General features: G+C 45.1%; 1 protein-coding gene across 6 annotated transcripts; it reads left to right on the top strand.

Moving 5' to 3' along the window:
• The first annotated feature begins 491 nt into the window (after positions 1-491).
• LOC109900303 (epithelial splicing regulatory protein 1-like) lies at positions 492-16,203 on the top strand. Of its 6 annotated transcripts, none has more exons than XM_031787517.1 (15): positions 492-867; positions 1,179-1,307; positions 2,193-2,309; positions 3,006-3,117; positions 3,699-3,878; positions 3,977-4,031; positions 4,166-4,276; positions 4,814-4,946; positions 5,976-6,338; positions 8,247-8,471; positions 8,570-8,837; positions 10,433-10,610; positions 11,804-11,930; positions 12,753-12,842; positions 14,184-16,203. In XM_031787517.1, exons 1-15 carry the CDS (start codon positions 736-738, stop codon positions 14,310-14,312), a joined length of 2,349 nt encoding a protein of 782 aa, XP_031643377.1. In that variant the 5' UTR covers positions 492-735; the 3' UTR covers positions 14,313-16,203. The 6 variants fall into 6 exon arrangements, with proteins under 6 accessions (XP_031643377.1, XP_031643378.1, XP_031643382.1 ...); XM_031787518.1 differs by having other exon boundaries at positions 493-867; positions 8,570-8,825; XM_031787522.1 differs by having other exon boundaries at positions 493-867; positions 8,570-8,825; positions 12,753-12,879.
• The last annotated feature ends 9,401 nt before the right edge of the window (positions 16,204-25,604 follow it).

Raw genomic sequence — 25,604 nt, 5'->3', positions numbered from 1 at the left:
TAAGCAGAAATTATGTTACATTACATTGTTTTCAATAACATTTCCCACTGCAGCCTATATGCCAAGCGTAGCATTTGGAAATAGCCTATGCACTCGCCTACTCATGAATAGAGATTTTGTTTTAACTAGGCAATGGTCAGTTTGTAGGCTAGTATATGAGATTGTTGTTCTTCTCAAGTATGTTGTTCAGATTGGGCCGATGGGTTTGTCGCGATGCCGTGCCACGTCCTTGTTTGAAAGCACCAATAGGGACAGCACTCAGAAAGAGAAGGGGTATATTCATTACGGAAACCGTTTACAGGTTAAGAACCAAACGAAAGCACAGAGGAAACAATAGTTTCTATTGGACAAATGCACGTAGGTCCCTCTCCGTTTCGTCCCGTTTGCTTCCGTTTAAGAAGCGCTTTGCAACAGCATCGGTGTAATGAATAGGCCCAATGAAGGTAGCTACCTGGGTCACGTGGTCCGCAGCGCACACAGGTAGGTGCATCACAAAAAGGGGAACATTCAGCCATTACACTGCGATGAGGTGTGCCGGGGATTTTGCATAGATTATCAAGCAATCAAGAAGCAACTAAAACTTTCTGGAGTTGCTGATCACACCTTTGCGCATAGGTGTCTGGGTGTGTGTGGCTGGATTCTTTGGGTTCTATAGTGTTCTGGGGTGTAGCTGTAGGTTATTTTCCATTACTTTGGGTGTAATTAGAGTAGTTTCTTTTTGTATTTATCCGGAAAATGACGGCTCAGGTAGACTACCTGGCGGTGTTGTTCACCACCACATCTGGCGCGAGCGGAGACCTCTTGGGTTCGGACGAGACGGAGCTCGAGCAGTTGGTGTGGCAGCTCGTGGACTTGAAGAACAAAAAGGTCATCTTTAAAATATTTTCCATTCTTTATTAAGAGAATATGATAATGGACTATTTTTTTCAGGAGGAGCTAGATGAGGTCATCTATAGAAAGACAAAGTATTCATCGAGCATAACCAGAATGCTCTCTGCGTCAATGTGCCCTATTTGGTTTAATAGACGACCACCTTTCTTTTGTTTATGAGGTCTAATGACAAAACGGATCATAAGTGTGCCATAATCGGCTACTCCATTATGCATATTAAAGTGTGTTTTTTAAGTGTACACATTGTTATTTTAAATGTAGTGAAGTGTGTTTTCTCTCTGGTCCAGTTGGGAAAGGTGAATGAGGTGTTAATAAGGCCTGAGCACAAGGACCTTACAGAAGATTGTCTGGGGGAGAGAGAGGACAGCGAGGAGTTTGTCTCTACAGTCACAGGCTTGGAGAACGCGATAAACCAGGTACAGACGGTATCTGTTGTCTCGTGATTTTTTATGAAATACATTTTTGAACTCAACATATTCTGCTTGCCATCCATTCCTCCTTCACTTGAAATCAGGGGCACCAATGCATTGATTGGAGTTTTATAACAATTGATTGTTTATTTAGGCCTTGATCCTGGGATATCTAATTATAATTGGCTAATAATGAATCATCGTTTTTGATCCCTATATATTTGATGGCATTTTACTTGACAGCCTGAGGGACATTTATAAAAGTCCATTGAGTGATGAGGAGGTGTGGATCTTTAGAGCTTAGTAATGCAAATGACCACCCAATTTGCATAATGAGGCTTAGCAGCAATTAAAGCGCTTGTTCTCTGAAACCAAAAATATAAACCATACATAGACAAAAGACAATTGACAGACATACACACACAAACATTGATGACATCAGCCCACAAATCGTTTCCAGCCACTTGAAAGTAACAACAAGCCATTTAAGTTGGACTTTATCACAAGCAGTAATTTGTAAGCCTATATTTGGATGTTTTTGTAAATATTTTGTCTTCATGGTAATACTTTCCATTAGGGTAGACTCAGTTTAAATAGTCTATAAACAGCATTAATAGGTTGTTTATTAGTCAGTAGGAAACAGTTATAACTCATTGGATGAAATTGTATACTGTGGTCAATGTTATGGCGCTTGCTGAATAATGAGATTATAAATGGCTGCATTGTTATTCATCATCACCAGAATAATGATCACACTTTTAACCAATAAAGTGTTAGTGGATTTTCAATATTACCAGTGAGTTGTTCTGTAATTGTTTATTACAAATGTATTATCTGATCTTGATTTCAAGCGTTTACATTGTAGCTGTTCTCTTCCTATGTTATGAATAGTTCCATCTGAGATTGACCAATGAGGTGAACAGCTTGGGCGCGGGCACGTCAGTGTGTGTGTGTACGGACGGGCAGCTCCACATTCGCCAGGTTCTCCACCCCGAAGCTGCGGGCAAGGTAAGGGTACAGGCTGGCAGGGCGGGGCGGGGAGCACAATTACCTCCAGCAGAAGCGTTTGGTGTTCACAGAACCATAAAGAAATGTGTTATGTCAAATGTTTTGTCAAGATCCTGCTCTACATGATGTTGAAATGGGAGGGTGTCTTGACATATTCTCTTGGCTTTGTTTGAACATCAAAGCGCGCACACACACACACACACATACGCGCACACACACACACACCGTTCTCCTATTACATCTTGAGCCCCCCCCCCCCCCCCCCTCACATCTGGTATGATATACAGACCCATGGGGAACCTAACCTTATTGACATGAGTAAATATGTAAATGAGGGTAGTAAACAGACAGCGTAGCTCCTGATATGAACCAACACCTAACATCTGTCAATGGTTGGCTGCACATGTTCTCTTCCTCCTCTACTGTTCAATCAATAACAATATGGTCAGAACGTTTTTAAAGGAACATACTACAGTATATTTGGTCCGTGCAAGACTCAAACTCTGGTGATCCAAGCACATGCCACATTCAGGTCCCCTGGGTTAATGTATGTGACTTTACCCACTGGGCACACACTGGTTGAATCAAAGTTGTCTCCACGTCATTTCAATAGAATTACGTTGAACCAACTTGGAATAGACGTTGAATTGACGTCTGTGCCCAGTGTGTAATGTCTGCAGTTGTCTTCCTCGGCAGAACCTGGCACTGCCAGAATGTTTCAACTCCTTTTTTGACCTGAGGAAAGAGTTCAGGAAGCACTTCCCGTCTGCAGACACCAAGAGCCTGGAGGTGCAGTACATGGCAGAATGTATCCTTACAACTGAGAAACACAGCAAAGACACTCACAGCAATGACACACTCACAGCAATGACACACTCACAGCAATGACACTCACAGCAATGACACTCACAGCCATGACACTCACAGCAATGACACTCACAGCAATGCCACTCACAGCAATGCCACTCACAGCAATGACACTCACAGCAAAGACACTCACAGCAAAGACACTTGGTTAATTTTACAGCTTTGCATGAACCCTGCTTCTGTAGTGTAGCTTCATGCTGTTAGTGCATGTGTGTGTGTGTGCTCGCACACGCGCGCGTGTGGTTGTGAGAGAGAGCACGAGAGTGTGTGTGATACTAACACACTCCCATGGGGGAGGTGTCTGCAGGCCTCAGGGTGTTGGCTGTGGGACTAGAGGTTTTGAAATTCAAATAGAGACACAATTGACGTATCTCACTGTAGCTCCAAGAGGAACATGCTGTGTGTTGAGCCAACAGGACCAGCCCTACACACCTACCAGGAAGCAGGACTAACACACACACATGCACACACACTTTGCTTGCTCCTCTCCTGTAGTTTTCTTCTTGACCACGGTTTCCTCAGCTCTCAGTGTAACTGTGGAGCCAGTAGCCATATTGGAGCCGCCGACCGTACTGGATCCAACGGCCGTGTTGGATCCGACAGCCATGTTGGATCCGACGGCCATGTTGTCACCGGTCACAGCAGCACTGCAGGTCCAGACCATGGCCAACATCGTTCTAGCCCTGCTATTGGAACCCTTATGTGAGTGATACACTAACTTACACAAACTCTGACTTTCCTCACAATGTTGTCATTGTTGCTTATCTTTGACTTCTGCTCTGGTCTTCTGTTTGTTGTAGGTCACACATTCTCAAACCCAGAGAGAGTCACTGAGAAGTTTGAAAGTGGCACTTGGTAACTAGACTCGTTAAGATAGATTAGCAGTAAGGTAGATGATAAGATACTATTCATTGGTGTTCTTACATAGTTGGATGGAGCGGGTGAGTGATTTGATGCTAACTGGTGTGTGTGTGTGTCCGTGTGTGTAGCAGTAAGATGGAGCGTGTGTGTGACAACACAGTGATCAGAGCGAGGGGGTTGCCGTGGCAGTCATCTGACCAGGACATCGCTCGCTTCTTCAGAGGACTCAACATTGCCAAGTATGTGTGTTCAGTGTCTAGTGGTGTGTTGTGTTTGACTCATTGCTGTAATGATGGTGTGTTGTGTTTGACTCATTGCTGTTATGATGGTGTGTTGTGTTTGACTCATTGCTGTTATGATGGTGTGTTTGTTTGACTCATTGCTGTTATGATGGTGTGTTGTGTTTGACTCATTGCTGTAATGATGGTGCGTTGTGTTTGACTCATTGCTGTAATGATGGTGTGTTGTGTTTGACTCATTGCTGTTATGATGGTGTGTTGTGTTTGACTCATTGCTGTTATGATGGTGTGTAGTGTTTGACTCATTGCTGTTATGATGGTGTGTTGTGTTTGACTCATTGCTGTTATGATGGTGTGTTGTGTTTGACTCATTGCTGTTATGATGGTGTGTTGTGTTTGACTCATTGCTGTTATGATGGTGTGTTGTGTTTGACTCATTGCTGTTATGATGGTGTGTTGTGTTTGACTCATTGCTGTTATGATGGTGTGTTGTGTATTGAAATAGTTTTAATAGCTGTAATGCTGTGTGTTGTCCAGAGGTGGTGCTGCGTTGTGTCTGAACGCCCAGGGTCGGAGGAACGGAGAGGCTATGGTCCGCTTCATCAGTGAAGAGCACAGAGACATGGCCCTGCAGAGACACAAACACCACATGGGCAACAGATACATAGAGGTCATCTGTTAATGACCTATTATCAACCTATTACTAACCCTAACCATCGATACATAGAGGTCATCTGTTAATAACCTATTACTAACCCTAACCAATGGTACATAGACATAACCTGTTAATAACCTATTACTGACCCTCACCCTAACCATCGATACATAGAGGTCATCTGTTAATAACCTATTATCAACCTATTACTAACCCTAACCATCGATACATAGAGGTCATCTGTTAATAACCTATTACTAACCCTAACCAATGGTACATAGACATAACCTGTTAATAACCTATTACTGACCCTAACCCTAACCAATGGTACATAGACATAACCTGTTAATAACCTATTACTGACCCTAACCCTAACCAATGGTACATAGACATAACCTGTTAATAACCTATTACTAACCCTAACCAACTGTACATAGAGATAACCTATTACTAACCCTAACCAATGGTACATAGAGGTAACCTGTTAATAACCTATTATCAACCTATTACTAACCCTAACCAACGGTACATAGAGGTAACCTGTTAATAACCTATTACTGACCCTAACCAATGGTACATAGACATAACCTGTTAATAACCTATTACTGACCCTAACCCTAACCAACGGTGCATAGAGGTAACCTGTTAATAACCTATTATCAATGTTTTACTAACCCTAACACTAACCAGCGATACATAGAGGTAGCCTGTTAATAACCTATTTTCAACCTTTTACTAACCCTAACCATCGATACATAGAGGTAACCTGTTAATAACCTATTTTCAACCTTTTACTAACCCTAACCCTAACCAACGATACGTAGAGGTAACCTGTTAATAACCTAATTTCAACCTTTAACTAACCCTACCACTAACCAACGATACATAGAGGTGACCTGTTAATAACCTGTTATCAACCTTTTACTAACTCTATCTATGGTGTGGCTCAGATACTAACAACACCAGTAAATAAGTAAACATAACCTGTAAATAACAGCTGGAGCACAAAGAGCAGGAGTTAATGCCATGTCTTTTCTGCTGCAGGTGTACAAGGCAACAGGAGAAGACTTCCTTAAGATAGCAGGCGGTACCTCCAGTGAGGTGGCGTTGTTTCTGTCTCGCGAGGACCAGGTGATTGTCAGGATGAGAGGTCTTCCCTTCACCGCCACACCTGACCAGGTGCTGGCCTTCTTCTCCCAGGGGGAGGGGCCTAAAGAGGCGTGTCCTGTCAGTGGTGACAAGGATGGCATCCTATTTGTGCGTTTCCCTGATGGAAGGCCAACAGGCGACGCCTTTGTCCTATTCGCCAGTGAGGAGCATGCTCAGTGCGCTCTCAGGAAGCACAAAGACATCCTGGGAAAGAGATACATTGAGCTGTTCAAGAGCACCGCCGCTGAGGTGCAACAGGTATGAAGAGGGGGAGGGTTTGTCTGTCTGTTAAGGTGCAACAGGTATGAAGAGGGGGAGGGTTTGTCTGTCTGTTAAGGTGCAACAGGTATGAAGAGGGGGAGGGTTTGTCTGTCTGTTAAGGTGCAACAGGTATGAAGAGGGGGAGGGTTTGTCTGTCTGTTAAGGTGCAACTGGTATGAAGAGGGGGAGGGTTTGTCTGTCTGTTAAGGTGCAACAGGTATGAAGAGGGGGAGGGTTTGTCTGTCTGTTAAGGTGCAACAGGTATGAAGAGGGGGAGGGTTTGTCTGTCTGTTAAGGTGCAACAGGTATGAAGAGGGGGAGGGTTTGTCTGTCTGTTAAGGTGCAACTGGTATGAAGAGGGGGAGGGTTTCTCTGTCTGTTAAGGTGCAACAGGTATGAAGAGGGGGAGGGTTTCTCTGTCTGTTAAGGTGCAACAGGTATGAAGAGGGGGGGGGGGTTTGTCTGTCTGTTAAGGTGCAACAGGTATGTCTGTGTGTTGGAGGAGGGATGTGCGTCTGTCTGTTGAGGTGGAACGTGTGTGTCTGTGTTTTGGGGGAAGGGTGTGTTTGTCTGTCTGCTAAGGTGCAACAGGTAGAAAGAGAGAGGGAGGGAGTGTGCGTGCATGTGTGTGTGTGTGTTGGAGTGTGTGTGTGTGTGTGTGTTGGTAGAGTCCTTGTGGGGGTTTCTGTAGGAAACCTAAGCAGAGGATTTAAAGGTTTAAGGGTGTGACACAGAGCTTCAATAGAAAACGGGCATTTACTCTAATTAACAACTGGATGAGCGAGTGTGTGTGTGTGTTTATGTGTGTGTCTGTGTGTGTGTGTGTGTGTGTGTGTGTGCGTGTTTGTGTGTGTCTGTGTGTGTGTGTGTCAGTTTGTGGCTGTGTGTGTGTGTGTCTGTGTGTGTGGCTCTGTGTGTGTGGCTGTGTGTCAGTGTGTGTGTGGCTATGTGTGTGTTTGTGTGTGTGGCTGTGTGTGTGTGTGTGCGGCTAATGGGAGGTTTGTTGAGCAAACACTTAAATGATCTGGTCTGTGAAAGATTACCCTCCTAATACACACACACACACACACATACACATACACACCTCACCTCACCTCACTTCACCTCACCTCACCTCTCATAGTCTTAATAGCCCTATTCATTGATAAGCAGGTGTTTCAGCTCTCAGTGTAGTAACATTCCCATGCACTTAGACTCCTATACAGTACAGGTTTAAATGTTCTAGTGGTTTTAGACTTCTACACAGTACAGGTTTAAATGTTCTAGTGGTTTTAGACTTCTACACAGTACAGGTTTAAATGTTCTAGTGGTTTTAGACTTCTACACAGTACAGGTTTAAATGTTCTAGTGGTTTTAGACTCCTACACAGTACAGGTTTAAATGTTCTAGTGGTTTTAGACTCCTACACAGTACAGGTTTAAATGTTCTAGTGGTTTTAGACTCCTACACAGTACAGGTTTAAATGTTCTAGTGGTTTTAGACTCCTACACAGTACAGGTTTAAATGTTCTAGTGGTTTTGGACTTCTACACAGTACAGGTTTAAATGTTCTAGTGGTTTCAGACTTCTACACAGTACAGGTTTAAATGTTCTAGTGGTTTTAGATGTCTGAAGGTGAGAGGTCAGAGTTCAGTGGTAGTGAGTGACCCTGAGGGGGCTGGGATACAGTTCTTCTCCAGGACGGTAAACATTGTGATATCCTGTTGGCAACCAGCCAGATCCCTACTGTCAACACACACACACACCTTTTCAATACAGACACACACATCTACACACACTTAATCGGAATACCCCTGCCAGATTAAAACCAGGAACTCCAGAGAGAATATGCTTGTTTATGTGTGTATGTTGTTGCTGAACCAGCACTTATGACCATCTAACCGTATAACTCTCTCTGTGTGTGTAGGTGTTGAACAGGTACACGTCAGCCCCTCTGATCCCCGTGGCTCCAGCCCCCCTGGTGTCAATGTTGCCCTCTGTGTCTCTGTTGCCCTCTCCTGGTGGTGTGAGGGACTGCCTCAGGCTGAGGGGGCTGCCCTACACCGCCACCATAGAGGACATACTGGCCTTCCTAGGAGAATACACACACGACATCAGACCACACGGAGTACACATGGTGGTCAACCAACAGGTAGGTACACACTATATAAGCCTGCTCACACACACACACACACCACACTATGCGTACTGATACTAAAGTTACCCTGCTTTGTGTGTGTATCTCCATAGGGTCGTCCGTCAGGGGACTGTTTCATCCAGATGCGTTCAGCGGAGCGGGCTTTCTCTGCCTCCCAGCGGGTCCACAAGCAGGTGATGTCTGGTCCGGGCCAGGCTGGCAAGCGAGGGGTTAACAGCCGCTATGTGGAGGTGTTCCCCTGTAGCGCTGAAGAGATGGGTCTGGTGTTGATGGGAGGCTCCCTCTCACACACACACATTCACACACACACCCGGACCAGGAGTGGGACAGGGCTCAGCCCGCCGCCATGTAAGTCCAGACGTAAGTGCTGCTGGGAGCTGGGCGCTTCGGGACCGCAGGGTAGGTGGGCTGCCACAGACCAGGGGGCAGGAAAGGGTGAGGGGATAGAGGTCAGAGGTTAAATCTTGCCCCCTGTCTTCTTTTCTGTCTGGGTTCTCTCTGATCTAGAACTCTGGGAGGGCAGGAGCGTCTGACCTGACCAGAGGGGTAGGAACCTGGGGTGTGTGTGTGAGTGTGTGCGTTACCCCTTGTGGTTTGGGAAAATTCTGTGTGATTTTGGTGAATTTGCATGCGGGGAGAAATCTGTAGTTCACTGACTGTTCAATGAAAACATCTTCTTCACACACTCTGATTAAAAATGGTGTGTTCCAATGGTTTATGTGTGCTTGGCATGTGTGAGGCCTCTTGCCCAATTCCAAATGGATCCCAATGTACTGGAAGTATTGGATAGGTGTGTAAGCAATATTACAAAAGTGACTTGAAGGTAGGGACTCAGGATTGATTTAGGATTGGGCTTGAGTCTTCCAGTCGGAGTGTGTCCAATCAGTGGGGCTGTGGGAGAGGTGGGTGGAGCTGAGCACTGGTGTGTAGTGATGGAGATGTCTAGTCATTGAGCTCTGGTGTGTAGTGATGGAGTTGTCAAGTCATTGAGCACTGGTGTGTAGTGATGGAGATGTCTAGTCATTGAGCACTGGTGTGTAGTGATGGGGATGTCTAGTCATTGAGCACTGGAGTGTAGTGATGAAGATGTCTAGTCATTGAGCTCTGGTGTGTAGTGATGGTGATGTCTAGTCATTGAGCTCTGGTGTGTAGTGATGGAGATGTCTAGTCATTGAGCTCTGGTGTGTAGTGATGGTGGTGTCTAATCATTGAGCTCTGGTGTGTAGTGATGGTGGTGTCTAGTCATTGAGCTCTGGTGTGTAGTGATGGTGGTGTCTAGTCATTGAGCTCTGGTGTGTAGTGATGGTGGTGTCTAGTCATTGAGCTCTGGTGTGTAGTGATGGTGGTGTCTAGTCATTGAGCTCTGGTGTGTAGTGATGGTGGTGTCTAGTCATTGAGCTCTGGTGTGTAGTGATGGTGGTGTCTAGTCATTGAGCTCTGGTGTGTAGTGATGGTGGTGTCTAGTCATTGAGCTCTGGTGTGTAGTCCCGTGTAGCTCAGTTGGTAGAGCATGGCACTTGTAATTCCAGGGTTGTGGGTTTTGCTTCTAACCGAGGACCAGTATGAAAATGTGTGAACTCAACACTGTAAGTCTCTCTGGATGAGAGCGTCTGCTAAATGACTCAAATGTAAAACAGTCATGGTGATATAATATTGAGGTCATTAGTGGGGTCAGGAGTCAAGCCCAAACACACGTCTGTCGAAACTAAAGGTGTTCATTGAGGAGGGTTGTTGTTGCAGAAGCCTCTCCTAGAAATAAACTACGACCGGACCATGTCACATTGCCATTGTAGACGACTGGGAAGCACAATGTAGTCTGCTTACAGCAGCCATCTTTAGAGGGGACCAGGGGATCTGTAGTTCTCTGTGTGCCGTGTTGGGCATGTGTCCTTTCCGTGTCCTTGCCTTGGCGTGTTGTCTAACTACCCCCCCCACCCCCAATCCCCCCTCCCCAGGTCTGTCTCCTCCCTCCTACTCCTTCCCACCCATCCCTTCCATCATGCCGGCTGAGGCTGCCGGCCTCTTCCCTCCCATTGGGCAGGTGCTGCTGAGTCCCCGCCCCCTAGCACCTGGACACGCCTACTACCCAGCTAGCACTCAGCTCTACATGAACTACACTGCATACTATCCCAGGTAAGGACTATTACGGGTTCTGGGGAAGGACATACACAAGGGTAGTTAATGATATCAGTGCCCCAGATAAGAACTGTTAGCCCCCATTAACCATCCAGTCATATACTGTAAGTGGCTTGGGGGCTGGGAGGGAGGGGACATACACGAGGGTAGTTAATGACTGAACAGTAGTGTGGTATCAGAAGACTAAGACCACAATGACCTTTCTCTCCTCCCCCCTACTCCCCCCTCCTCCCCTCCCCCTCAGCATTGAAGTTCATTTGGATGTGATATCCCTGACGGAAAAACCACATGGAGTTCACATGTGAACACGTGACGTTTTCCAAAAGCACGTTTTCATGTGATCTTATATGAAGTTAATGTGACAACATGTAAAGCAACATGTGATAACATGAAACTGAAAACACATGAAGTGTTACAAAAAACACATTTTCACATGATTTTCCACGTGAAATTGTGTGGTTTTTCCTTAACGGATATTTACTGTATGACTCTAACACACCTCATGGCATTTCAGGATGTATAATGCTGTGTTTGTTATGGCCTCTCCAACTCACTCCTTATATCTCCCCCCCTCTCTCTCCTCCCTTCTCCCTCTGTTCTCACTCTCTCTCCTCTCTTCTCACTCTCTTCTCCCTCTCTCCCTCCTCTCTTCACCCTCTCTCTCCTCTATTCTCACTCTCTTCTCCCTCTCTCCCTCCTCTCTTCACCCTCTCTCTCCTCTCTTCTCACTCTCTTCTCCCTCTCTCCCTCCTCTCTTCACCCTCTCTCTCCTCTCTTCTCACTCTCTTCTCCCTCTCTCCCTCCTCTCTTCACCCTCTCTCTCTCTGCTCTTCTCACTCTCTTCTCCCTCTCTCTCTCCTCTCTTCTCACTCTCTTCTCCCTCTCTCTCCTCTCTTCACCCTCTCTCTCTCCTCTCTTCTCCCTCTCTTCACCCTCTCTCTCCTCTCTTCTCCCTCTCTCTCTCCTCTCTTCTCACTCTCTTCTTACTCTCTCTCCTCTCTTCTCACTCTTCTCCCTCTCTCTCTCCTCTCTTCTCCCTCTCTCTCTCCTCTATTCGCACTCTCTTCTACCTCTCTCTCCTCTCTTCTTACCCTCTCTCTCCTAACCCTCTCTCTCCTCTCTTCTCTCTCTCCTCTCTTCTCACTCTCTCTCTCCTCTCTCTCCTCTCTTCTCCCCCTCCCTCTCTCCAGTCCCCCAGGTTCTCCCAACACTATAGGGTACTACCCCTCTCCCACTCCCCTGCCCTCCCCTGGGGGAGTGGTCCGTATGCATGGCCTCGCCTATAAAGAACTGCTCAACACCATTCAGGGATACCAGGTAAACAGTGTGTATGTGCGTGTGTGTGTGTATGTGCGTGTGTGTGTGCACTTGGATGTGTTTAACTATATTTGTGGGGAAGTTAATTCCCCACATGAATAGTAAACAAACATGTTGTTAGTCACCACAAGGTGAAACGCTATTTCTAGGAGGTTTATGGTTACGGTTGGAATTAGTGTTAGGGTTAGAATTAGGTTTAGGGGCTAGGGTTAGTTTTAGGGTTAGGTTTTGGTGTTAAGGTTAGGGTTAAGGTTAGGATAGGTTTAGGGGTTAGGAAAAATAGGATTTTGAATGAGACTGAATTGTGTGTCCCCACACGGTTAGATATACAAGACTGTGTGTACGTTCATGTGTGTTAGAGAAAGTGTGTGTGTGTGCAATGTGACCGGTATAGTATGTGTTGCCGTGTCCTCTCATGTCTCACGGTCGATCCAAAGGAAGTATTCAAATCTGCTAATGGAGGAGTGTACTATACTGTCAGGTATCCACTGTGTTTGCCTGGAGGCTATCAAACAAGTTAGTCAGGTCTACCCTCCCTGTTCTGTTCCCTCCCTCACAAACACCCACAGGCATTCTGTTGGGTGGATCTCCACTGCCTGCTTGGACTTGATTTACAAGAGGCTGCTCCTCACTGATACACTAGGAAATAGCCAGTGAGTTCAGCCTGTGCTAATGAACACTAGTTTGGAAGTTGAGGTGATACTATATACTGTAGATAAATCAGCAGTAATCATCTTGTAAAGGCTGACTCTTCTGAACACAGCCCAGCCCAGCCTGTCTCTGTCTCAGTCCCCTGTGTCTCTGTCCCCCTCAACACTATAGTACGCTACTGAGGATGGCCTTGTGCATGCTCATGCTAACATGCACGATCACGATCCCTCCCGGACCCTGCTCACGCAGCCCAAAGAGTGGGTGTGTATTTAAGGGGTGTGTCCTAGGCAGGCGGAAGGTAAGGATTGGCTGACAGGGTCATGGGGCGTGTTTCTCCTTTCCTTCGTCTCCGGGACGACGTGGTTGTGGGTGTGGTTTGAGATTCCGGGTTAGTAGGGGGTCACGTGGTAGAGTCTAGCTAGGGGGGATTGCAATGCCCCAAACCACACTGTAAAAAAAGATGATGGTTCCACCAGAGAATGTTGTGTTGATCGGGACACAGAGTAGATGTTCCCCCTTCAACCACTGGTCCAGGATCAGATGTCTTCTACCCCCTGATGGTTCACATTTGGATTGTGTGTGTGTGGGTGGGTAATCTGATCCTAGATCTGTGGTTAGGATGGGGTGTGTTGGATAATCTGATCCTAGATCTGTGCCAACCAGCTGCAATAGGATTGTGAGTTTGTTAAACAACATATTTGTTGAGAAAAATCACAATCCTATTCCAGCTGATTTCCTTCTTGACATCTATATTTTTACAGTGCAGATCAGATTACCCCACAAACCCAAGGATCAGATTATTCCACACATCAAATCCTAGCCTCAGATCTAGGATCAGATTACCCCACAAACCCAAGGATCAGATTATTCCACACATCAAATCCTAACCTCAGATCTAGGATCAGATTATCCCACAAACCCAATCCTAACCTCTAGGATCAGAATACACCACACGCCCAATACTAACCTCAGATCTAGGATCAGATTACCCCACAAACCCAATCCTAACCTCTAGGATCAGAATACACCACACAAACCCAATCCTAACCTCTAGGATCAGAATACACCACACAAACCCAATCCTAACCTCTAGGATCAGAATACACCACACACCCAATCCTAACCTCAGATCTAGGATCATATTTTTATTTAATTTAACTAGGTAAGTCAGTTAAGAACAACTTCTTATTTACAATGATGGCCAAGGAACAGTGGGTTAACTGCCTGTTCAGGGACAGAATGACAGATTTTTACCTTGTCAGCTCGGGGATTCGACCTAGCAACTATTTTGGTTACTGGCCCAACGCTCTAACCACATTCTCTGGTGGAACCTAGAACCGTACCTGTTCTATATGGTCAATTTCTACCTGGTGCTGTCTGACTCAGCCCTTCCAAGGTGTGTTCCCGTTTCCTCCCTGGGGCGCTGTAGTGTGCTAGATAGTGTTATCACTGCTGTACTAGTGTCAGGTGGGGAGGTGGTGGAATCCTCTGGTGCTGGGACAAGGAAACCTTCAAACCACATAGACTCCTTTCCTTTCTCTTTTCACTTCCTCTCTCTATCTTCCTCACCCTCTCTCCCTGCCTCTCTCCCTCTCTCTGTAGAGTCCTATGGAGGCATTGCCTGTACTGAGCAGTATGATTGGTCAGTCCAGCAGCGGTGATGCTCTGATGCCCTTCCCCCCTCTCCTGACCAAGCAGGGAGGGCACTACCTGGACCTAAACATGCTGTAGAAGGCTCAAAGATCCACATACTGACACTCACTACCCACACACTATACCAGGGGTGTCAAACTCATTTTACCCCAAGGGCCACATTGGGGTTTCACCCAGATCTGGAGGGCCACAGTGAAAAGTGGTTATATTTCCCTTTTTTTAATATATATATAAGACATGGCTCTCGATATTAAACTGTGCCGAAAGTTTGACCTGCCTGCACCACAATATCACACAACACACACGTGAGCATGCACCCCCCCAAAGGACATGTGGGGGAATGTCCTGGCCTCCAGCTCTGATGTGTTTTCCCTGTCTGAGTTTTGTGGTATATACAGTGTATATGCATGAGAGCAGAAATGTATTTTATATCAGAGCTTTGCCTCAGCCAAACAGCAGCTCTGTCTTATATTGCACATAGTATTTTAAAAAAGCTTTTCTAGAGAGACGCTCTAAGATGTTACAACCACTTCAGGAGACGTCTGTTAGAAGTAGAGCTGCGTTTAGTACTAATTATTCATCTCAACCTTTCTTCATGACTTGCATGCATTTGTGTATGTGTGTAAGTGCTTGTGAATGTGTGTGTGTGTGTATAAGTGTGTGGATGTGTACGTAAGTGTGTGAGAGAGAGAGAGAGAGAGAGAGAGAGGAATGTGTATAGTGCACTACTCTCTCTAGATGCTATATGTATATATTTCATTTTATACTGTCTGTCTAAAAACGTTATATTACATTTTATTTCTTTATACTTTCTATAATTGTACAATCCAATACTAGAACGTTGTATTAGGAAGCCTCCTGCATGAAGAAGTTAGTAGTGCTAGCTACACTCAGATGTTTACATGTTATGGAAAATATAAAGCACTGCTAACCAATCAGATTACTATACAGATTATACTGTATATCAACAGCATAGTGTCTGACATAAGTTACATGTAGTTAGTCAAATGCTGAATCACTCCCACACCCCTCCCATCTAACCTGTTTATGTTTGCCTAGTTCCACTCCACCCTTGCCTTTTGTATGTGATGCCAAGCTGAGCCCAGAGCCAGGAGATTACTATTCCTGTTGCCGGTGGTGTAAAGTACTTAAGTAAAAATACTTTAAAATAAAGTAGTTTTTGGGGGGTATCTGTACTTTATTTTACTATTTATATTTTTGACAACTTTTACTTTTACTCCACTACGTTCCAAAATGAAAGTATGTACTTTCTACTCCATACATTTGGAATGCTCAGGCAGGACAGTAATATGGTCCAATTCACACACCTATCAATATAACGCGTTGTCATCCCTACTGCCTCTGATCTGGCGGACTCACCAAAATAAAATACTGCGTTTCTTCATGAATTTACTTTTTTACCACAGTTGAGTACTTTTTCCACCACTGTACTTAAGGACATTTAAAACCAGATACTTTTAGACTTTTACTAAAGTCATTTTCGATTAAGTCATCTTCACTTTTACTCAAGTATGACAATTGAGTACTTTTCCCACCCCTGTCTATTGCCTTACCCAGCTCGGTCCCAACTCACTGTGATGGAGATTTACCACTGTGCTCTCTGATTCCTTACTGTAATGTCACTGTGCCTGCATCTCAACAGTCTACTTCACTGACATAAAAGGACATATTGTTCTCATCTATCATGAGTTTTCAGATCAGTGCAGACTAAGGAGAGGAGGCAAGGAGATGAGGCAAGGAGAGGACCGCGCTTCAGACTATTGAAACTCAACCAGTGTGTTTTACTCCCATGAAGGCCAGATTAGACAGTAGAGCTATAAATGGCCTATGATGATGTAATACATTAATGATGTAATACATTGATGTCTGCTGTGACTGTGGGTCCCTGGCTGTCCAGGGAACTCTCCTGTGACCACACTGACACTAATAAATAGAACATGTGAAACAAGCCTGTCTGGGAAACTCATTGATTACAAATCAAACACACTGTCTGCGAATTCTTTATTCATTACAATAATCAAGTGACCAAATTGGAGTGAAGAGCCTATGATGAGTGGGTCTGTGATTTGCTGCGTTCACACACTCCCACACCTCTCTCGTACAGCTAAGGTGAGGCCGCTGTTGACAGAATGTGGCTGGAGGAGGAAGACTGAGAACTCCCTGCCACGGTGTACTGACTCAGTACCTCACACCTTTTCTCACACTATAACAGTACTATTGTCATCCTGAAACATAATTCTAGCAGTAACAAATGGAGGGAGATGAGGGTAGAGGAAGAGAGAAAACAAGAAGCACTAGGACCCCGAGGGCAGAACTAGCTTTGTATAACACTACGACCCCACCCACATTCTCGCTCACTCTACCTGATCCTGTTTATGCACCGGTTTCTCTGGATTCACCTGATACACACACAGTAACACACTTCCCGGGCAGAGAGCAGAATGTTTGTTAAAGGTAACATGTTGTCTTTATTAAGGTTAAACACAGGGGTATAGAACATAGACAAGAACAGCAATAAGGAACTGCACAGAAACATGGCAGAGCTGTAACCTGAGCTCTGACCCAAACTCTCCAGTTAGTTCCATGTAACCACAGGCCTAGGATCAGATTAGTTCTAAGATTAACCATAAGGAGGATGTAAAAAGGCCTGATCCAGGTAGTGGTTATGGGCAACTACAACTGATCCAAGCTGCAGTCTGTTTGGGTCTGTCTCCATCTACAGGACAAGACCGGGACTGCAGCTCTGCAGATTTTCACCTGGGAACAGTTACCAGCATGTAGCAGTTTCATCAGAGCAGATCAACATGACAATACAATAAGTCATGACAAATTGTTTGTGTCATCATTTAAACAGTTAGGGCTTTGATTGTGTAGGATTTCCAGCAGTAACCTTACTATAACATTCATCTTTCATCGTCACCTTTCCCTCTGTCTGCCTGCCTGTCTGTCTGTCTTGTCTGCAGGGATATGTGATTCTCTCAGAACATGTTATTACAGGGTGTGTAGTGTGGGAGCATGTTATTACAGGGTGTGTAGTGTGGGAGCATGTTATTACAGGGTGTGTAGTGTGGGAGCATGTTATTACAGGGTGTGTAGTGTGGGAGCATGTTATTTCAGGGCGTGTAGTGTGGGAGCATGTTATTACAGGGTGTGTAGTGTGAGAGCACGTTATTACAGGGTGTGTAGTGTGGGAGCATGTTATTACAGGGTGTGTAGTGTGGGAGCACGTTATTACAGGGTGTGTAGTGTGGGAGCACGTTATTACAGGGTGTGTAGTGTGGGAGCACGTTATTACAGGGTGTGTAGTGTGGGAGCACGTTATTACAGGGTGTGTAGTGTGGGAGCACGTTATTACAGGGTGTGTAGTGTGGGAGCACGTTATTACAGGGTGTGTAGTGTGGGAGCACGTTATTACAGGGTGTGTAGTGTGGGAGCACTTTATTACAGGGTGTGTAGTGTGGGAGCACTTTATTACAGGGTGTGTAGTGTGGGAGCACGTTATTACAGGGTGTGTAGTGTGGGACCATGTTATTACAGGGTGTGTAGTGTGGGAGCATTTTATTACAGGGTGTGTAGTGTGGGAGCATGTTATTACAGGGTGTGTAGTGTGGGAGCATGTTATTACAGGGTGTGTAGTGTGGGAACATGTTATTACAGGGTGTGTAGTGTGGGAACATGTTATTACAGGGTGTGTAGTGTGGGAACATGTTATTACAAGGTGTGTAGTGTGGGAACATGTTATTACAGGGTGTGTAGTGTGGGAGCATGTTATTACAGGGTGTGATAGTGTGGGAACATGTTATTACAGGGTGTGTAGTGTGGGAACATGTTATTACAGGGTGTGTAGTGTGGGAACATGTTATTACAGGGTGTGTAGTGTGGGACAATGTTATTGCAGCGTGTGTAGTGTGGGAGCATGTTATTACAGGGTGTGTAGTGTGGGAGCATGTTATTACAGGGTGTGTAGTGTGGGACAATGTTATTACAGGGTGTGTAGTGTGGGACAATGTTATTGCAGTGTGTGTAGTGTGGGAGCATGTTATTACAGGGTGTGTAGTGTGGGAACATGTTATTACAGGGTGTGTAGTGTGGGAACATGTTATTACAGGGTGTGTAGTGTGGGAACATGTTATTACAGGGTGTGTAGTGTGGGAACATGTTATTACAGGGTGTGTAGTGTGGGAACATGTTATTACAGGGTGTGTAGTGTGGGACAATGTTATTGCAGCGTGTGTAGTGTGGGAGCATGTTATTACAGGGTGTGTAGTGCGGGAACATGTTATTACAGGGTGTGTAGTGTGGGAACATGTTATTACAGGGTGTGTAGTGTGGGAACATGTTATTACAGGGTGTGTAGTGTGGGACAATGTTATTGCAGCGTGTGTAGTGTGGGAGCATGTTATTGCAGCGTGTGTAGTGTGGGAGCATGTTATTACAGGGTGTGTAGTGTGGGACAATGTTATTACAGGGTGTGTAGTGTGGGAACATGTTATTACAGGGTGTGTAGTGTGGGAACATGTTATTACAGGGTGTGTAGTGTGGGACAATGTTATTGCAGTGTGTGTAGTGTGGGAGCATGTTATTACAGGGTGTGTAGTGTGGGAGCATGTTATTACAGGGTGTGTAGTGTGGGAACATGTTATTACAGGGTGTGTAGTGTGGGAACATGTTATTACAGGGTGTGTAGTGTGGGAACATGTTATTACAGGGTGTGTAGTGTGGGACAATGTTATTGCAGTGTGTGTAGTGTGGGAGCATGTTATTACAGGGTGTGTAGTGTGGGAGCATGTTATTACAGGGTGTGTAGTGTGGGAACATGTTATTACAGGGTGTGTAGTGTGGGAACATGTTATTACAGGGTGTGTAGTGTGGGAACATGTTATTACAGGGTGTGTAGTGTGGGAACATGTTATTACAGGGTGTGTAGTGTGGGAACATGTTATTACAGGGTGTGTAGTGTGGGAACATGTTATTAAAGGGTGTGTAGTGTGGGACAATGTTATTGCAGCGTGTGTAGTGTGGGAGCATGTTATTACAGGGTGTGTAGTGTGGGAGCATGTTATTACAGGGTGTGTAGTGTGGGAACATGTTATTACAGGGTGTGTAGTGTGGGAACATGTTATTACAGGGTGTGTAGTGTGGGAACATGTTATTACAGGGTGTGTAGTGTGGGACAATGTTATTGCAGCGTGTGTAGTGTGGGAGCATGTTATTACAGGGTGTGTAGTGTGGGAGCATGTTATTACAGGGTGTTGTAGTGTGGGAACATGTTATTACAGGGTGTGTAGTGTGGGAACATGTTATTACAGGGTGTGTAGTGTGGGAACATGTATTACAGGGTGTGTAGTGTGGGAGCATGTTATTACAGGGTGTGTAGTGTGGGAACATGTTATTACAGGATGTGTAGTGTGGGAGCATGTTATTACAGGGTGTGTAGTGTGGGAGCATGTTATTACAGGGTGTGTAGAGTGGGAGCATGTTATTACAGGGTGTGTAGTGTGGAGAATGTTATTACAGGGTGTGTAGTGTGGGAACATGTTATTACAGGGTGTGTAGTGTGGGAACATGTTATTACAGGGTGTGTAGTGTGGGACAATGTTATTACAGGGTGTGTAGTGTGGGAACATGTTATTACAGGGTGTGTAGTGTGGGAACATGTTTATTACAGGGTGTGTAGTGTGGGAACATGTTATTACAGGGTGTGTAGTGTGGGAACATGTTATTACAGGGTGTGTAGTGTGGGAACATGTTATTACAGGGTGTGTAGTGTGGGACAATGTTATTGCAGCGTGTGTAGTGTGGGAGCATGTTATTACAGGGTGTGTAGTGTGGGAGCATGTTTTTACAGGGTGTGTAGTGTGGGAACATGTTATTACAGGGTGTGTAGTGTGGGAACATGTTATTACAGGGTGTGTAGTGTGGGACAATGTTATTGCAGCGTGTGTAGTGTGGGAGCATGTTATTACAGGGTGTGTAGTGTGGGAACATGTTATTACAGGGTGTGTAGTGTGGGAACATGTTATTACAGGGTGTGTAGTGTGGGAGCATGTTATTACAGGGCGTGTAGTGTGGGAACATGTTATTACAGGGTGTGTAGTGTGGGAGCATGTTATTACAGGGTGTGTAGTGTGGGAGCATGTTATTACAGGGTGTGTAGTGTGGGAGCATGTTATTACAGGGTGTGTAGTGTGGGAACATGTTATTACAGGGTGTGTAGTGTGGGAGCATGTTATTACAGGGTGTGTAGTGTGGGACAATGTTATTGCAGGGTGTGTAGTGTGGGAGCATGTTATTACAGGGTGTGTAGTGTGGGAACATGTTATTACAGGGTGTGTAGTGTGGGAACATGTTATTACAGGGTGTGTAGTGTGGGAACATGTTATTACAGGGTGTGTAGTGTGGGGAACATGTTATTACAGGGTGTGTAGTGTGGGAACATGTTATTACAGGGTGTGTAGTGTGGGGACAATGTTATTGCAGCGTGTGTAGTGTGGGAGCATGTTATTACAGGGTGTGTAGTGTGGGAGCATGTTATTACAGGGTGTGTAGTGTGGGAACATGTTATTACAGGGTGTGTAGTGTGGGAACATGTTATTACAGGGTGTGTAGTGTGGGAACATGTTATTACAGGGTGTGTAGTGTGGGAACATGTTATTACAGGGTGTGTAGTGTGGGACAATGTTATTGCAAGCGTGTGTAGTGTGGGAGCATGTTATTACAGGGTGTGTAGTGTGGGAGCATGTTATTACAGGGTGTGTAGTGTGGGAACATGTTATTACAGGGTGTGTAGTGTGGGAACATGTTATTACAGGGTGTGTTAGTGGTGGGAGCATGTTATTACAGGGTGTGTAGTGTGGGAACATGTTATTACAGGGTGTGTAATGTGGGAACATGTTATTACAAGGTGTGTAGTGTGGGAGCATGTTATTACAGGGTGTGTAGTGTGGGACAATGTTATTACAGGGTGTGTAGTGTGGGAACATGTTATTACAGGGTGTGTAGTGTGGGAACATGTTATTACAGGGTGTGTAGTGTGGGGAACATGTTATTACAGGGTGTGTAGTGTGGGAACATGTTATTACAGGGTGTGTAGTGTGGGACAATGTTATTGCAGCGTGTGTAGTGTGGGAGCATGTTATTACAGGGTGTGTAGTGTGGAGCATGTTATTACAGGGTGTGTAGTGTGGGAACATGTTATTACAGGGTGTGTAGTGTGGGAACATGTTATTACAGGGTGTGTAGTGTGGGAACATGTTATTACAGGGTGTGTAGTGTGGGAACATGTTATTACAGGGTGTGTAGTGTGGGAGCATGTTATTACAGGGTGTGTAGTGTGGGAACATGTTATTACAGGGTGTGTAGTGTGGGACAATGTTATTGCAGCGTGTGTAGTGTGGGAGCATGTTATTACAGGGTGTGTAGTGTGGGACAATGTTATTACAGGGTGTGTAGTGTGGGAACATGTTATTACAGGGTGTGTAGTGTGGGACAATGTTATTGCAGCGTGTGTGGTGTGGGAGCATGTTATTACAGGGTGTGTAGTGCGGGAGCATGTTATTACAGGGTGTGTAGTGTGGGAACATGTTATTACCAGGGTGTGTAGTGGGGAGCATGTTATTACAGGGTGTGTAGTGTGGGAGGCATGTTATTACAGGGTGTGTAGTGTGGGAGCATGTTATTACAGGGTGTGTAGTGTGGGAACATGTTATTACAGGTGTGTAGTGTGGGAACAGTTATTACAGGGTGTGTAGTGTGGGAACATGTTATTACAGGGTGTGTAGTGTGGGAACATGTTATTACAGGGTGTGTAGTGTGGAAACATGTTATTACAGGGTGTGTAGTGTGGGAACATGTTATTACAGGGTGTGTAGTGTGGGAACATGTCATTACAGGGTGTGTAGTGTGGGAACATGTTATTACAAGGTGTGTAGTGTGGGAACATGTTATTACAGGGTGTGTAGTGTGGGAGCATGTTATTACAGAGTGTGTAGTGTGGGAGCATGTTATTACAGGGTGTGTAGTGTGGGAACATGTTATTACAGGGTGTGTAGTGTGGGAACATGTTATTACAGGGTGTGTAGTGTGGGACAATGTTATTGCAGCGTGTGTAGTGTGGGAACATGTTATTACAGGGTGTGTAGTGTGGGAACATGTTATTACAGGGTGTGTAGTGTGGGAACATGTTATTACAGGGTGTGTAGTGTGGGACAATGTTATTGCAGCGTGTGTAGTGTGGGAACATGTTATTACAGGGTGTGTAGTGTGGGACAATGTTATTACAGGGTGTGTAGTGTGGGAACATGTTATTACAGGGCGTGTAGTGTGGGACATGTTATTGCAGCGTGTGTAGTGTGGAGCATGTTATTACAGGGTGTGTAGTGTGGGAGCATGTTATTACAGGGTGTGTAGTGTGGGAACATGTTATTACAGGGTGTGTAGTGTGGGAACATGTTATTACAGGGTGTGTAGTGTGGGACAATGTTATTGCAGCGTGTGTAGTGTGGGAGCATGTTATTACAGGGTGTGTAGTGTGGGAGCATGTTATTACAGGGTGTGTAGTGTGGGAACATGTTATTACAGGGTGTGTAGTGTGGGAACATGTTATTACAGGGCGTGTAGTGTGGGACAATGTTATTGCAGCGTGTGTAGTGTGGGAGCATGTTATTACAGGGTGTGTAGTGTGGGAGCATGTTATTACAGGGTGTGTAGTGTGGGAACATGTTATTACAGGGTGTGTAGTGTGGGAACATGTTATTACAGGGTGTGTAGTGTGGGACAATGTTATTGCAGCGTGTGTAGTGTGGGAGCATGTTATTACAGGGTGTGTAGTGTGGGAGCATGTTATTACAGGGTGTGTAGTGTGGGAACATGTTATTACAGGTGTGTAGTGTGGGAACATGTTATTACAGGGTGTGTAGTGTGGGAACATGTTATTACAGGGTGTGTAGTGTGGGAGCATGTTATTACAGGGTGTGTAGTGTGGGAACATGTTATTACAGGGTGTGTAGTGTGGGAGCATGTTATTACAGGGTGTGTAGTGTGGGAGCATGTTATTACAGGGTGTGTAGAGTGGGAGCATGTTATTACAGGGTGTGTAGTGTGGGAGCATGTTATTACAGGGTGTGTAGTGTGGGAACATGTTATTACAGGGTGTGTAGTGTGGGAACATGTTATTACAGGGTGTGTAGTGTGGGACAATGTTATTACAGGGTGTGTAGTGTGGGACAATGTTATTACAGGGTGTGTAGTGTGGGAACATGTTATTACAGGGTGTGTAGTGTGGGAGCATGTTATTACAGGGTGTGTAGTGTGGGAACATGTTATTACAGGGTGTGTAGTGTGGGAACATGTTATTACAGGGTGTGTAGTGTGGGAGCATGTTATTACAGGGTGTGTAGTGTGGGAACATGTTATTACAGGGTGTGTAGTGTGGGAACATGTTATTACAGGGTGTGTAGTGTGGGAACATGTTATTACAGGGTGTGTAGTGTGGGACAATGTTATTGCAGCGTGTGTAGTGTGGGAACATGTTATTACAGGGTGTGTAGTGTGGGAGCATGTTTTTACAGGGTGTGTAGTGTGGGAACATGTTATTACAGGGTGTGTAGTGTGGGAACATGTTATTACAGGGTGTGTAGTGTGGGAACATGTTATTACAGGGTGTGTAGTGTGGGAACATGTTATTACAGGGTGTGTAGTGTGGGACAATGTTATTGCAGCGTGTGTAGTGTGGGAGCATGTTATTACAGGGTGTGTAGTGTGGGAACATGTTATTACAGGGTGTGTAGTGTGGGAACATGTTATTACAGGGTGTGTAGTGTGGGAGCATGTTATTACAGGGCGTGTAGTGTGGGAACATGTTATTACAGGGTGTGTAGTGTGGGAGCATGTTATTACAGGGTGTGTAGTGTGGGAGCATGTTATTACAGGGTGTGTAGTGTGGGAGCATGTTATTACAGGGTGTGTAGTGTGGGAACATGTTATTACAGGGTGTGTAGTGTGGGAACATGTTATTACAGGGTGTGTAGTGTGGGACAATGTTATTGCAGCGTGTGTAGTGTGGGAGCATGTTATTACAGGGTGTGTAGTGTGGGAACATGTTATTACAGGGTGTGTAGTGTGGGAACATGTTATTACAGGGTGTGTAGTGTGGGAACATGTTATTACAGGGTGTGTAGTGTGGGAACATGTTATTACAGGGTGTGTAGTGTGGGAACATGTTATTACAGGGTGTGTAGTGTGGGACAATGTTATTGCAGCGTGTGTAGTGTGGGAGCTTGTTATTACAGGGTGTGTAGTGTGGGAGCATGTTATTACAGGGTGTGTAGTGTGGGAACATGTTATTACAGGGTGTGTAGTGTGGGAACATGTTATTACAGGGTGTGTAGTGTGGGAACATGTTATTACAGGGTGTGTAGTGTGGGAACATGTTATTACAGGGTGTGTAGTGTGGGACAATGTTATTGCAGCGTGTGTAGTGTGGGAGCATGTTATTACAGGGTGTGTAGTGTGGGAGCATGTTATTACAGGGTGTGTAGTGTGGGAACATGTTATTACAGGGTGTTGTAGTGTGGGGAACATGTTATTACAGGGTGTGTATGTGGGAGCATGTTATTACAGGGTGTGTAGTGTGGGAACATGTTATTACAGGGTGTGTAATGTGGGAACATGTTATTACAAGGTGTGTAGTGTGGGGAGCATGTTATTACAGGGTGTGTAGTGTGGGACAATGTTATTACAGGGTGTGTAGTGTGGGAACATGTTATTACAGGGTGTGTAGTGTGGGAACATGTTATTACAGGGTGTGTAGTGTGGGAACATGTTATTACAGGGTGTGTAGTGTGGGAACATGTTATTACAGGGTGTGTAGTGTGGGACAATGTTATTGCAGCGTGTGTAGTGTGGGAGCATGTTATTACAGGGGTGTAGTGTGGGAGCATGTTATTACAGGGTGTGTAGTGTGGGAACATGTTATTACAGGGGTGTAGTGTGGGAACATGTTATTACAGGATGTGTAGTGTGGGAACATGTTATTACAGGGTGTGTAGTGTGGGAACATGTTTATTACAGGGTGTGTAGTGTGGGAACATGTTATTACAGGGTGTGTAGTGTGGGACAATGTTATTGCAGCGTGTGTAGTGTGGGAGCATGTTATTACAGGGTGTGTAGTGTGGGACAATGTTATTACAGGGTGTGTAGTGTGGGAACATGTTATTACAGGGTGTGTAGTGTGGGACAATGTTATTGCAGCGTGTGTGGTGTGGGAGCATGTTATTACAGGGTGTGTAGTGCGGGAGCATGTTATTACAGGGTGTGTAGTGTGGGAACATGTTATTACAGGGTGTGCAG

The sequence above is a fragment of the Oncorhynchus kisutch genome, linkage group LG13, assembly GCF_002021735.2.
Source record: "Oncorhynchus kisutch isolate 150728-3 linkage group LG13, Okis_V2, whole genome shotgun sequence".
NCBI classification, from domain to species: domain Eukaryota; kingdom Metazoa; phylum Chordata; class Actinopteri; order Salmoniformes; family Salmonidae; genus Oncorhynchus; species Oncorhynchus kisutch.
Note: the sequence above shows the minus strand (reverse complement) of the source record. Positions and strands in the feature narration are given on the sequence as shown.